The following is a 13,635-nucleotide window of genomic DNA, read 5'->3' on the forward strand; positions in this document are numbered from 1 at the left end:
TGATGGTGGTGGTGGTGCTTCTTCTTCTTCTTCCTCTGATGGTAGTGGTGATGCTTCTTCTTCCTCTGATGGTAGTGGTGGTGCTTCTTCTTCTTCTTCCTCTGATGGTAGTGGTGATGCTTCTTCTTTCTCTGATGGTAGTGGTGGTGCTTCTTCTTCCTCTGATGGTAGTGGTGGCGCTTCTTCATCCTCTGATGGTAGTGGTGGTGCGTCTTCTTACCCTGGTAGTGGTGGTGGTGCGTCTTCTTCTTCTGATGATGATGGTGGTGCTTCTTCTTCTTCTTCCTCTGATGGTGGTGGTGGTGCTTCTTCTTCTTCCTCTGATGGTGGAGGTGGTGCTTCTTCTTCTTCCTCTGATGGTGGTGGTGCTTCTTCTTCTTCTTCCTCTGATAGTGGTGGTGGTGCTTCTTCTTCTTCCTCTGATGGTGGTGGTGGTGCTTCTTCTTCTCCTTCTTCCTCTGATGGTGGTGGTGCTTCTTCTTCTTCCTCTGATGGTGGTGGTGGTGCTTCTTCTTCTTCTTCCTCTGATGGTGGTGGTTGTGCTTCTTCTTCTTCTTCCTCTGATGGTGGTGCTTCTTCTTCTTTTTCTTCTGATGGTGGTGGTGGTGCTTCTTCTTCTTCTTCCTCTGATGGTGGTGGTGGTGCTTCTTCTTCTTCCTCTGATGGTGGTGGTGGTGCTTCTTCTTCTTCCTCTGATGGTGGTGGTGGTGCTTCTTCTTCTTCCTCTGATGGTGGAGGTGGTGCTTCTTCTTCTTCTTCCTCTGATGGTGGTGGTGCTTCTTCTTCTTCTTCCTCTGATAGTGGTGGTGGTGCTTCTTCTTCTTCCTCTGATGGTGGTGGTGGTGCTTCTTCTTCTTCTTCCTCTGATGGTGGTGGTGCTTCTTCTTCTTCCTCTGATGGTGATGGTGGTGCTTCTTCTTCTTCCTCTGATGGTGGTGGTGGTGCTTCTTCTTTTTCTTCTGATGGTGGTGGTGGTGCTTCTTCTTCTTCTTCTTCCTCTGATGGTGGTGGTGGTGCTTCTTCTTCTTCTTCTTCTTCTTCTTCTTCTTCTTCTGATGGTGGTCTTCTTCTTCTTCTTCTTCTTCTTCTTCTTCTTCTTCTTCTTCTTCTGATGGTGGTGGTGCTTCTTCTTCTTCTTCTTTCTCTGATGGTGGTGGTTGTGCTTCTTCTTCTTCCTCTGATGGTGGTGGTGGTGCTTCTTCTTCTTCCTCTGATGGTGGTGGTGGTGCTTCTTCTTCTTCCTCTGATGGTGGTGGTGGTGCTTCATCTTCTTCCTCTGATGGTGGTGGTGGTGCTTCTTCTTCTTCCTCTGTTGGTGGTGGTGGTGCTTCTTCTTCTGATGGTGGTGCTGGTGCTTCTCCTTCTTCTTCCTCTGATGTGGTGGTGGTGCTTCTTTTTCCTCTGATGGTGGTGGTGCTTCTCCTTCTTCTTCCTCTGATGGGGGTGGTGGTGCTTCTTCTTCCTCTGATGTGGTTGTGCTGCTTCATTTTCCTTTGATGCAGTGGTGGTGTTCTTCCTCTGCTGTTTCAGATGATGATGATGATGCTGGTGCTGCTGCGGCTTCTCCCCTGATAATGCTTGTGGTGGTAATTCAGTCAGTGGAAGTGGATAGTCAGTAAGGGATAACCAAAACCTTTGCTCAGTAGTGTGTGTAATGAAGCAAAATAAAAAATGGTGCACATCTTCTGGTGGCTGACCAGATGTTTACAACATATACCACTGTATGAAAATTTGCGTAATACAACTTGATAAAATGGTGCATCTTGCCTCCTAAGGAACTTGTGACGTGGAAAATTTTGTGAAAAAAAAACTGTATGTCTGCTCAGAAAACAATTATGCAATTACTTGTACTATAACATTTCTCTGACAAATAATATCACAGCTTGAATATTTATAATAAATAATGCCATATATATATATATATATATATATATATATATATATATATATATATATATATATATATATATATATATATATATATATATATATATATATATATATACAATAAATGGAATCACATTTCAAACATACCATGAAGATTTCAACACTTAAATACAAATTTTTTTTAAAGAATACTTTCTCTCTGAGATTAACATCCCATTAAAAGAGAGTTCACAGACTTCTTATCTTTCTGTTTGTAAGAACTTGTGGCTGTTAGTGAATCCCAGTCCTCTTTTGTAAACTCATTGGTCATGATGTCACAACATGTGGGTGATTCAGATTGGTGAATCTGGTTCCTATGCATAAATGTGACAAAAATATTACATCACTCCTTTTAATTTCATCATAGTATATATTTACCCAAATTAGAACTCCATCACACATATTTACAAGATATTACTGGGATAATTTTTGTCCTGTTAGAGCTGTAGTACACAGTGATTGCTTTTACATAAAGGGAAAAAAGTCCACAGTTCATATACATAAATTTATTAACATGTTATAAAAATATACAAAATATATTACTCATTCATAGATTTTGGACATATAAGTATATATAATGTAGCAAACACACACACACACACACACACACACACACACACACACACACACACACACACACACACACGTACACACATGTGAGTTGAGAAAAGAAAATGTAAATTTGTGTCAACCAGACCCAACATCAAGAGAACACAGCAAGCTTGATAAGAGGATACCTAAGTACCTACAAGTCTCAAAGAGTGACTGGTCATGCTGGCAGTGGTCTAAAGTTTTCAATGAGAGCATTCATTATAGTCTGACTGGCACAGTACACTGAGTGTCCTGTCAGATGTTGGATTACCTGTTTACATGGTAATATGACTAGAATGGTGATAATGATTATATGATACAATGATAGTGGTACTTACATTTACTGGAAGCACATTTTTGGAAACATTCAGCCAGTAAAGTCTCTCCATCTCTCAACACACATACACACCTCACTCAAGAATATGCAATGTTTTCAAGGCCAGGTCTGCTCCTCTGCCAGATGCTGTCTCTGCCAGGTGTTGTAGTAGAGGGCGGAGAGGACTTTGCCTTATGACAGCCTTTGCTCTCTGGTTGTTAGCAATCAGTGCCCACACAATGATCAGTACCACTTCACAACTTTGTTCTTTCTTTCCCTCCTGAGCCAACATTTTCAGGAGTGTCTCCATGAAGCTGCTTGGCTCCAGTAGGGCCGAGACAGAGTGGCGTCCCAAAGCCATGTTGGCTGCCACTCTCAGAGCAGCCAGCTGCAGCACCTCATGGCCTATCAGTTCTTGTACAGTGGCAATCCAGTGTCTTGACTTGAGTAGGGCTGTCCGGGACTCCTGGTGGGTGGTGAGCAGAGCTAGAAGTGATGCTATTTTGGAGGTGATGGCCACACCCTCCTGCAAAGCTGTCCGGCATTGCAACCATTTCATGGCACTGCCTACCAAATCCAGCTTGTTCATGACAACAATACACTCTGGCACTCGTGCGCAGTTGGTGAGTATTGAAAGTGCAATGTCAAGATGATCCCTTGACAATGTCTGAAAGCAGGAGGAAAGAGTCCCAGTCCTTCCAGAGAGTTTGGCTAACTGTTGGCAGACCAAGGTGGTAACACAGCCAAGGAGAGGCCAGCGGGTGCGGGAGGCACTCACTGACAGCCCAGGCATGGCACTGGTGCGTGTAAGCAACACACAGCATTGGTGCATTGCTGCTGAACTCAGAAGAAACTCTAACAAAGCCTTCAAGAAAGGAGGAGTATGCTGTGCAGGTGTCCAGAGGGGATGTAGCTTGCTCAATAGAGCCTCACACACATCCTCTATTCCACTTCCCCCTATGATCCAATTAGTGGCCACCCCTAAGCTCTGGATGCTTGCCAAGACCTCCCCTTTCACTTCCTTGCACCGCAACATGTATCCAGTAATGTGAAGGTTCACTGTAATCAGCTTTTGCTGAAGGACCTGGAGTGGCTGGGACAAGGTGGGAAGTAAGCTAAGTCGCAAGTGGAAGGCTGCTTCTCTGGCACTCTGGCTTACAAGCAGCAACAGTTTAATACATTCCAGCAACAGATGTCTTAGGCTGGCAGGTTCCTGTACTGGCTGGATGTTGCTCACCAGCTGAATAAGATGTCTGCAAAGCTCCCAGCCTGGGCACAGTGCTTTGCCACCAGGCATTTCTGCTGCCGTGTCTAAAGCTCCAGTCAGGGACGCACCCAAGCTCAGATGTGAAGCCTCCCTACCATGGAGGACAACTTGTGTCAGGCCAATTAAGAAGCTGGCAGCAGCAGTCTGCAAACAGCTTGGAGTTGAGCCATGGAGGGCAGCCACCACTGGACACAGGATGGAGCTAGGGCATGCAGCAACCCATTCTACCACTCGCACTGCTCCCCAACCTCCTCCAGCCAGCAGGGCTGCCAGCACCTCCAAACTGGTCAAAGGCAGGAGGTCAGCAGCCAGCACTCCCAGAGCCAGGTGCTCCAGCCCTGTATCCCTGGCAATGGTGGCTGCCTGGGCAGGCTCATCTCTCAGTACTGCTCTCAGCAACACCAAGCTGACCTCTGCTGCTCGTAGATATGACTGTGAAGATTTTATGTTTGTCAACAGGTAGCGTAGCTGTGTTACCACCAAGGTCACCAGGCCATGGGAAAACAGTTGTGGTACCACATGACTAGAGCCAAGCAATACTAGGTTAACCAGCAGCTTTAGAGTGGCCTCATACAACTGGATGGAAGTCAGGTCCTGATGTCCTTTCTCCCCTTCCCTGTCCACTGCACTATAGGAGCTCAGGCAGCTGAGAGAGAGGTCCCACTCCTGGGTGGGTGGTGGTGGTCTAGCCTGGCCCAGCCCCTCATTCAAGTGGGACAGTGAGGTCAGCACTAGACTGTAGAAGTTGCAGTGCTGTAGGAGAGCCACTAACCCTTCCAGGCCATCTACAGACTCCTGTAAATTACAAGTTAACCAATAATAATGACACTTTCAATTTCTTGAATTCAATACTCATCCAGCTCCCCAATACAGGACAGAAAAGGCCTGTTTCCAGTCTTTTACAGCAGCATCAGCAAAAGAGGCAAAAAAACAATGTGGATACATAAACCCTCACCATAAAAGAATACAGCATATGAATGTATAAGTGATAAACATGTACTGAACTGCATACCACACTTCATCTTCCCATGGAAGAGGGAAGAGTATGAGAAATTAGCATATCCTGAGTTTACCAGTTCTATGAGGATAAAACAAAGACATAACAACACTCATTTATGAGAAATAAATGAAAAGTAAGGATCAAAATTAATTGATAGAGGTTGAAGAATTTTTCACTATATTGGGAGACACTTAAAGGCACTCAGTAGAACAGAAGAATAAAAGCATCACACAGTCTCACCCCAGTGCAGACATCAGCCACCACAGGTGACGGCCAGGGACTGCTAGGTGACGGGCTGGTCTGCATCAGCTGCATCAGAAGCAAGGCTGCTGAGGCTCTCACAAGGCAGCTGCGACCCTCAGGCAGGAAGTAACTGCTCAAAAATTGCATGTGAATTATATACGGCCACTCAATATAAAGTCAATTAATCAATAAATCACTTAATATATACAAGTGATGGACATGGAATGGAACTCATAGCCTCAGTAACAAAACTGTGCAATTAACTATTTTGAGTTGAAAGTAAAATGGACAGCAAAAGTAATGAAAACATCCACCAAATGTTTAGTATGTCCAAAAAGGGATAACAAATGGATTATGAATCAGTGGAATTAGTTAAAATTACACCATAAGAAGGAAGGTTTCTGAGAATGACCCTTCTAAATTCTATTCTATATAATGTCTATTCTATACAATATCATGATGTGATCAATTGCCACCATCTGGACCCACCTGAGAGCAGCTGCCCACACTCCCCCTGACACCTGGGTAAGACCGCAGTGAAGGAGGGAGGTGTGGCCAGCCATGGCAGCTGCCACATTTAGGCCACAGCTGGCCACCAGAGGATCCCGGTACACCCACAGGGACACCAACCAGGACAAAGAGTCCTCACCAGAAGCCTCCTGGATGACCTGCACAATAAGGGGAAACATACATGTGTCATCCTTGTTAATTCCAGAATTTATGGGCAATCACAAATACATGTGTAGCCATAAACTATACTTCACAACAGGCTTCTAAGAAAGAGTCATGATTCTTTGGCAAAAAAACACACTGAGGATAGCTGGAAGGAGGCCATTAGGAAGACCAAAGAAAATATGGAGATGGAGTGAAGAAAGACATGAGAAGGATGAACATCAAGGAAGAGATCATCTGTAAGTGGGACAAACTCAACAGCTATCCAATACTGTAAGGGGAAATAAGGACATCATGGAATGATGATGACAACAGTAACCATAATGATGATGGTTTCTTTATAAAAAAGAAAAAAAACACTACCAATGAAATATATTATAGAAAAGTAAAGGAATCTTAAAAAGCAAGACAATAAGGTTTTCAGCTAAAATTAATACACCATTCAAGACTTTTGACAACAATAATGCTTTGTGATACTCCTGAACACAGGGATGATAGGAGCCTTACCTGTGTGAAGTCAATGGCAGGCTGGGAGAAGAGATGGAGCAACAGCAGGGAGGAGCTGAGGGTCACCTTGCGGCCCACATAGGAATTATGAGCACAGCCACGCCCCAGATGAAAAGTACTGATCAGCCTGTGGGTGTGTGTGTGTGTGTGTGTGTGTGTGTGTGTGTGTGTGTGTGTGTGTGTGTGTGTGTGTGTGTGTGAGAGAGAGAGAGAGAGAGAGAGAGAGAGAGAGAGAGAGAGAGAGAGAGAGAGAGAGAGAGAGAGAGAGAGAGAGAGAGAGAGAGAGAGAGAGAGAGAGAGAGAGAGAGAGAGAGGAGGAAAAGAATACAATATGGATATTAATAACATGAAAGCCCTAAAAACTGGAGGCATTTATTTCAATGTTTCCTGATCTACCTAACTTGCTTACATTCTCTCTCTCTCTCTCTCTCTCTCTCTCTCTCTCTCTCTCTCTCTCTCTCTCTCTCTCTCTCTCTCTCTCTCTCTCTCTCTCTCTCTCTCTCTCTCTCTCTCTCTCTCTCTCTCTCTCTCTCTCTCTCTCTCTCTCTCTCTCTCTCTCTCTCTCTCTCTCTCTCTCTCTCTCTCTCTCTCTCTCTTTGGCATACAATTTTTACCTTATTGAGTTAGAGATCAAATGGGATGCCAACTCCAGGCCTGGCCAGCCATGAAGTGTAACACCAAGCAGAACCTCCAGAGCCATCCCCACCACAGCTGCAACACCAACACAACTGTACTATTATCACACAGACAACATAGCACAAGTTACCTCAAATCCACCATCATATCAGTCCTACCCAACAAAAGTACACTCACTCAAAAAGGTGAGTGCATACTTTAGGCTAAACTTTTTGAGACCAGTGACAATAAGTTTTAAGAAAGAGGAGTGCTGAGATGCCAGTGTTGATAAAGAGAGATATATTTCAACAGTCTCATTCCACATATTTTGAATCACTATATAGAAGCACCCATATATTGATCCTTTTCATCATGGCTGCATACTATAAATACAATACTATGGTCAATTTGAAATTGTTGATCACACCATGCACCAATAGTTTTTGTAGAGAGAGTGTACATCACTCTTGCAACAGTGGTTATGATCAACTACAAATCTAGCTCATACATTCCCATTCAGTCTTGTAAAAGCAAGCAAACACTGACCAAGATTATAGTGCTGCAGGTCATTATTGGCAGTGAGTATGGGGAGGAGTGTGGTGGTGACAGCAGCTGCTAGAGTGTCCCACAGGTTCTCACCAGTTACTTTAGAACCTGCACCACAGTCTGCCAGAACAGAGAGGGTGCAGCTCACAAGGCCAGCAGCAGCACGGAACAGCTTCACAGACTGCACAGTCTGCACACTATAGTCACAGGCAACCCAGCTGGTACCTCCTGGGGAGAAATTACATACTTTGATGTCTTCTTCCAAGATGCAAGACTACTATTATCCAGCTTACAGTTATTGCCACTTCAATTCTGAAAGGACTGTTGAGTTGGAAATGTTTGCATCCTGTTCAAAACTGAGATGTTGACATTGCAGTTAGCACATGAGAAATTACCAATGCTGAGTTTTCCATTGCCTGTACCAGTACCAGTTTTCCATTACCACAGAAATAAATATATGTTGCACTCACCTGTCTTGCTGAGGGTTTGGAGCAAGGCAGTGGAAGGGCTGGTCAGTTCAGTAACTAAGAATTTGATGAGGGGAGGGCAAGTGTCCTGATGCTGCTTGAGGCCAGGAGAGTGTGCCTGCATGAAAGAAAGCAGGTGTGAGCTGAGAGCATTGGATAAATTATAATTGCAATATGATAATGATCATGATGATGATGATGGTACTTTACCTTGAGGCAGATGCAAAGGCACTGCAGTACATGCACAAGAAGCTGTTCATCAACCAAAGAATTTGGTTCAGCTGTCAGGAAGCGCTGGAAGCTCCTCCTCCACGTGGGTGTTGTGAAGAAGCCCTCATCCCAGCCACCAGTGAGGCCCATCTGCTGCACCCTGAAGCTGAGGGCAGCCACATTCCTCATGACACTATGGTGGGAGGTGGCATTCTCCACATTTCTCAAGGCTGAGGCTGTGGCCAAGGCCATTGTGGACAGCTTGAGCCATCCAATATTTCTCTCACTCAGCAGGAGGGAGCCAGAGTCTTTGGAGTTGAGGCAGTGCTGAGAGGAGAGCCACTCCATCCCTCCAGCCTGGGATGCTCCCCACACTGATCCCAGGAACTCCTGAACAGGCCACACACCTTCTTTTATTAGGTGATGAACTGTCCTCATCTCACTACACAGTCCTGTATCCTCCACCCATGGTCGTGTCTGATGGATGAAAGGCAAGTGAAGACCCTCTGCCAAGAGCTGTGGCACTGAGGGCAACTGTGCCACACCTGCCTTTGCACCATCACTGAACCCAATGATGTCTTGGAAAAGCACAAGGGCCATGAGGCATGCAGCTTGGCTCCTCATGCGTGTGTCCTCATAGAAAATCAGAGTTGCTGTTGGAATAAGACATAGATAACATCAAGAAAAATCATAATAATTCTTCACCTACCTCTAGTGTAAGTTTGAACACCATTCTAAAGTGTGTACACACACACACACACACACACACACACACACACACACACACACACACACATAACATAATAACACAACATAAATAAATATGCATGTATAGCATCCTTCTTGTCTCTTGTAACAATTAAACAAGTGAGGTTGCCAACCTGTTTCACCCACCTACAGGTAAGGGAGCACTACAACTGCCAAATAACTTCAACTTGCTGTGAAAGAATTGCAAAACTACATGGTAGGGGGCACAACTAAGACAAAGGACACACAAGTATGGGGTTTATAATATTCTGTGAGCTATCTCCCACTATAAACAGAACCAAGTAGAATCACCTATGCTCACAGAAATATTACATCCTTCTATCAGCAAGAGGTCTATTTACAGTGTTACCACCACAGATTCCACCCTTCTCACAGCTACCTTTAACTTGTCTAGCTTTCCTAGACTACCACTTATATAGTCTAATGTGGCCCCCAATAACAGGTATACAGGGTCCTTCTGGTCTCCTGTAACCATGTAAATGTATTGTTGTAACACCAGGTTCAGACCCCTCATGGTTGCCACTAACTCAGGTCAGCCTCCCTAAACTGCCTCCTGCACAGTCTAGTGCAAGACACACATCTACTTCCAAAGGGTCTCCTGTGGTGAATTAAACAAATGAGGTTGCCAACCTGTTTGACCTCCTACAGGTAAGGGAAAACTGTAACTGCCAAACAACTCCAACCAACTGGGAAAGAATCACTAGCTACATTCTAGGAGGCACAGCTACAAGAGACAAATAGTTATGAGGATTGTAATATCTTATGAGCTAATGCCCTCATGAATCAACAAAACCACCCATGCTCACAGAATATTACCTCCTCCTGCTGAACAATACCATACACAGCTTCCTAGAAGACAGACCACTGCCAACCAAGAACAGCAAGGACAGGGGAGAAAGGAGTATACATTACTGCACAGCAGAGTAACTATAATCCTCTGGGTCCAAAGCTCTTAAAAGAATTATGAAGCCCAGTAGCATTTAACAATACAACAAAATGTTACAGATACAAGAACAAGCAGCCCACACACAAAAGGGAGAGCCAGCCAAACACTCTCTGATACATCAGAACCTGGCCTGTAGCCAAGGAGTTGGTGTGAAAGATATTTACTAAATTTAAGAGGCACAGCAACAAGAGGCAGGCTCCTGGAGACTCCTATTTCTTATCTATATCAGCAGTACTGCTTTAACTACATAACTAATGTACGATCAAACTAAAAGCCCTCTAAGATATATCCCCCTCTTAGTCTCTTTGCCTAACTTTGTCTCAACACACATTTGTCTCCTGGGTTGAATGAACACCAACTGACAAAAGAGGGATGCCATGCAGGCCCACATGCCTGCATATATATATATATATATATATATATATATATATATATATATATATATATATATATATATATATATATATATATATATATATATATATATATATATATATATATATATATATATATATATATATATATATATATATATATATATATATATATATATATATATATATATATATATATATATATATATATATATATATATATATATATATATATATATATATATATATATATATCCTGGGTCTCGTTGCTTTTCTCTGCCTCTAATGATATGGCTGGACACTGACTGGCACAGGGAACAATGAGAGATGAAGGCTTGCCTGCACTTTGAAATAATAGCTACATCATATGACAAAGGGGGAGGGGGGAGTGAAGGAGGGACAGGGAGGTTCACTACCTGTTCTATTCACACCTGCTCTCCCTCGCAGCAAGACATTTATATTCTGAAAATTCTAGAGGCTTTAGTTGGCAAGCTGGGTCAAAATAAATCACACAGTGGGGTATATCTTCTCTTCCTCTACATAACCCTGCAATCTCAACTCTCAAAAAAGAAAGGGAGGTGAGATATATTATATGGGGAAGGTTAACTTTAAACTTATACAGAAAGTTACAATAGCTGATATCTGGCTTACACACATCAGGGTCACGTCCACATCTCACTCTCCCCTTGTCACTCTCTCTGTATTCATTTCTATATTTTATTTCTCTATTCATTATCTTCTCTCACACTAACTCGCTGCACATCACAATTTATATATTGTTATGACCCAGGTTCAACCCCTCTCACAGCTGCCACTGACTTCCTCATATGTCAGCTACCTCACATGTAGCTTAGTGCAGTGCACAAATACAGGAACCTACTGGTTGCCTGCAACTATCAAATCTATGAGGTTACCACTCCATTTACCCACTCATAGAGAAGGGACTATAACAAACACCAAAGCAATTCTTACTTGCCAAGAAAAAATTGCAAACCATGTGCTAGAGGGCCATAGCTAAAACAAAGGACACACAAATATGAGGCTTATAATATTCTGTGAGCTACCTCCCACTAGAGACAAAACCAGTCACACTTACAGAACATTATATCCTATACATGAACATTCTACCTGCAGTCTCCTAGAGGGCTACAGGCAGCTACACACACACAGAGTTATAAAATCCTCTGGGTTCAGAGCTCCCAGCAGCCAGGTCTGAAAACCAGTTACATTTAACAGCACAAGAATAACAATCACACAAGTACACAACAATAGACAGAGCCCAAGAGGGTCAGAAAACCACACCCTGGCTCCCAACACGACACAACCACAAGGACGCTGCGATAGAGTAGGTAAGACTCGTAGTCCAACACAAACTAAACTGGCACATGCACCCAGCCAAGTCTGTGACTGATGCTTATCCTACCCAGCAAAGGCAGTGGCTTACTGCGGCTAACACTCAGGCAATAATGGCCCTCTAACTTATTGCCCAACCCATGTGCCAGTGCTCCATCACTCAAGCAAGCTATCTGTGTCCTTCCCTTATGACAAAAAGGCATGCTAGGACAAATGGACATGCCTCTCAGGCCCATGCACTCTCTCAGATGCATGAGGACAAGTCATATGACAAAAGAAAAGGGGGAATAGGGAAGGAACAGGAGGATGGCAAGCAGCTAGCATATTGCTCGAAATGTGCAAAATACACCAAAACAGTGAGTCTGATGAAGAAATGTCACAAAATAAGAAAGATGCGCATTCAAAAGTTACCTACTAGGAGGCTTTTCCAAGACTGAAATTGCAATTTTTATATGCGACTGACACCAAAAGGGGCTACTGGCCAAATTATCATTGTATCCTCAAGGGCCAGGCAGTGCAGTGTGTTGTAGAGATGTGCAGAAAGAAAATAAGAACCCATGGGGGAATAGATAGAAAATAAAAATACAGTACAGTACTGTACTGTATAACACATCAATTAACACGTTACCAGCACTATGGCAACAGCAAGACGTGAGACTTTTCACACCACTCTTACGCCAGTGCCAGTGGAGCTTTTGAGGGGAAATTACATATTGTAATGACAACAGCCATTATTGTCTCCTGCCTACTGTTTCATCACGTGGGAGCAAGTCTCCCGTCACCCCTGATCGCATGATGGGCCCCCAGCTGCTGATTGGCCACAGAAGTCACATGGTCAAGAGCCGGATCTTGATGGGAAGCGGCATGAGGGGCAGCAAGGGGACGTGGCAGGCAGGAGACAAAAGCTGGCAGCGACGGGGAGCAAGGCACCTGCAGTGGCAGCGAGCGGACCTGCGCTCCGATTTGAGTCGCCCAAAAGTTTTGTCAGTGGTTCGTGCTCCTTCAAGAACTCTTTCGAGGGTCGGCAAGTGATCCAGGAGGGGGGCGTGAACTCACAATAGGTGTCTGTACACGGGTAACAGACAATAGATGGAAAATGAAGACAGTGTTTACTTAACCGGCCTGGCAGGGAACAAAGGGTGGCAGGAGGGCGAGGGTGAGGACACTGGGAGCGAGGCCAGATGGCGAGGTGATTCATGCAGAGAAAGAGGTGAGTTACAGGTCACTTTGCCATTGGAGATAGGGCCGTCACCCCCATGCACACACGACGAACCAGGCGGGCCAGGGTACAGAGGGCCAGGGAGCAACAAGACCGAGGACAAAGGTGGGTTTCATTACAATATGTACCTTCATTCAGCCCCAATGATTCATATGCCTTCATAATAGTGGTGTCTCACCAGTGGCCCACCACACAGTATTGCAATGTTTTCTTCTATTGCATTGTGAGCTACCAGTGGTCCACCCATACTGTGTATCACCAATGGCCCATTTCACCATACTGGAACTTTTAATTCTTTTGTTGTCATGCACCACTCATGTACCACTGAATTCTTAATAAATAAATGACAAAAAGTACTTATACATTGCACTTTTTGACTTAGTTATACATTTAGTTTATCGTATATGCTAAAGAAAGACTATAGCTTTTTTTTTTTTCTACTTAAAGGTTATTTATCAAATCATTTTCATATTTCTGTCTGCAGAAAATGCATGTCTCATCATTCTATAGTAAACAATTTGATGAAGAAAGCTCTGATGAAGATTTCATTCCCTCTAGTATGAGCAATTCAAGTAGTGGTGATGGAAGTGATAGCTCAGAGTTAGCTGATGAAGG

The 13,635-nt window shown here is 43.9% G+C and overlaps 1 protein-coding gene across 1 annotated transcript in view; it reads right to left on the reverse strand.

Annotated features, from left to right (window-relative positions):
* Positions 1 to 2,417: 2,417 nt before the first annotated feature.
* Positions 2,418 to 13,635, reverse strand: part of LOC135099800 (rotatin-like) — a 29,917-nt gene continuing 18,699 nt past the window's right edge. The window contains exons 17-24 of the mRNA XM_064002329.1: positions 8,361 to 9,013; positions 8,154 to 8,268; positions 7,684 to 7,911; positions 7,137 to 7,233; positions 6,523 to 6,649; positions 5,833 to 6,011; positions 5,341 to 5,473; positions 2,418 to 4,895 (exon numbers count right to left, since the gene is read on the reverse strand). Of these exons, the coding sequence (XP_063858399.1) occupies positions 2,928 to 4,895; positions 5,341 to 5,473; positions 5,833 to 6,011; positions 6,523 to 6,649; positions 7,137 to 7,233; positions 7,684 to 7,911; positions 8,154 to 8,268; positions 8,361 to 9,013 (3,500 nt within the window). The 3' untranslated portion in view covers positions 2,418 to 2,927. The remainder of the gene's footprint in view (positions 4,896 to 5,340; positions 5,474 to 5,832; positions 6,012 to 6,522; positions 6,650 to 7,136; positions 7,234 to 7,683; positions 7,912 to 8,153; positions 8,269 to 8,360; positions 9,014 to 13,635) is intronic.

Source organism: Scylla paramamosain, chromosome 4 (genome assembly GCF_035594125.1).
Source record: "Scylla paramamosain isolate STU-SP2022 chromosome 4, ASM3559412v1, whole genome shotgun sequence".
NCBI classification, from domain to species: Eukaryota; Metazoa; Arthropoda; class Malacostraca; order Decapoda; family Portunidae; genus Scylla; species Scylla paramamosain.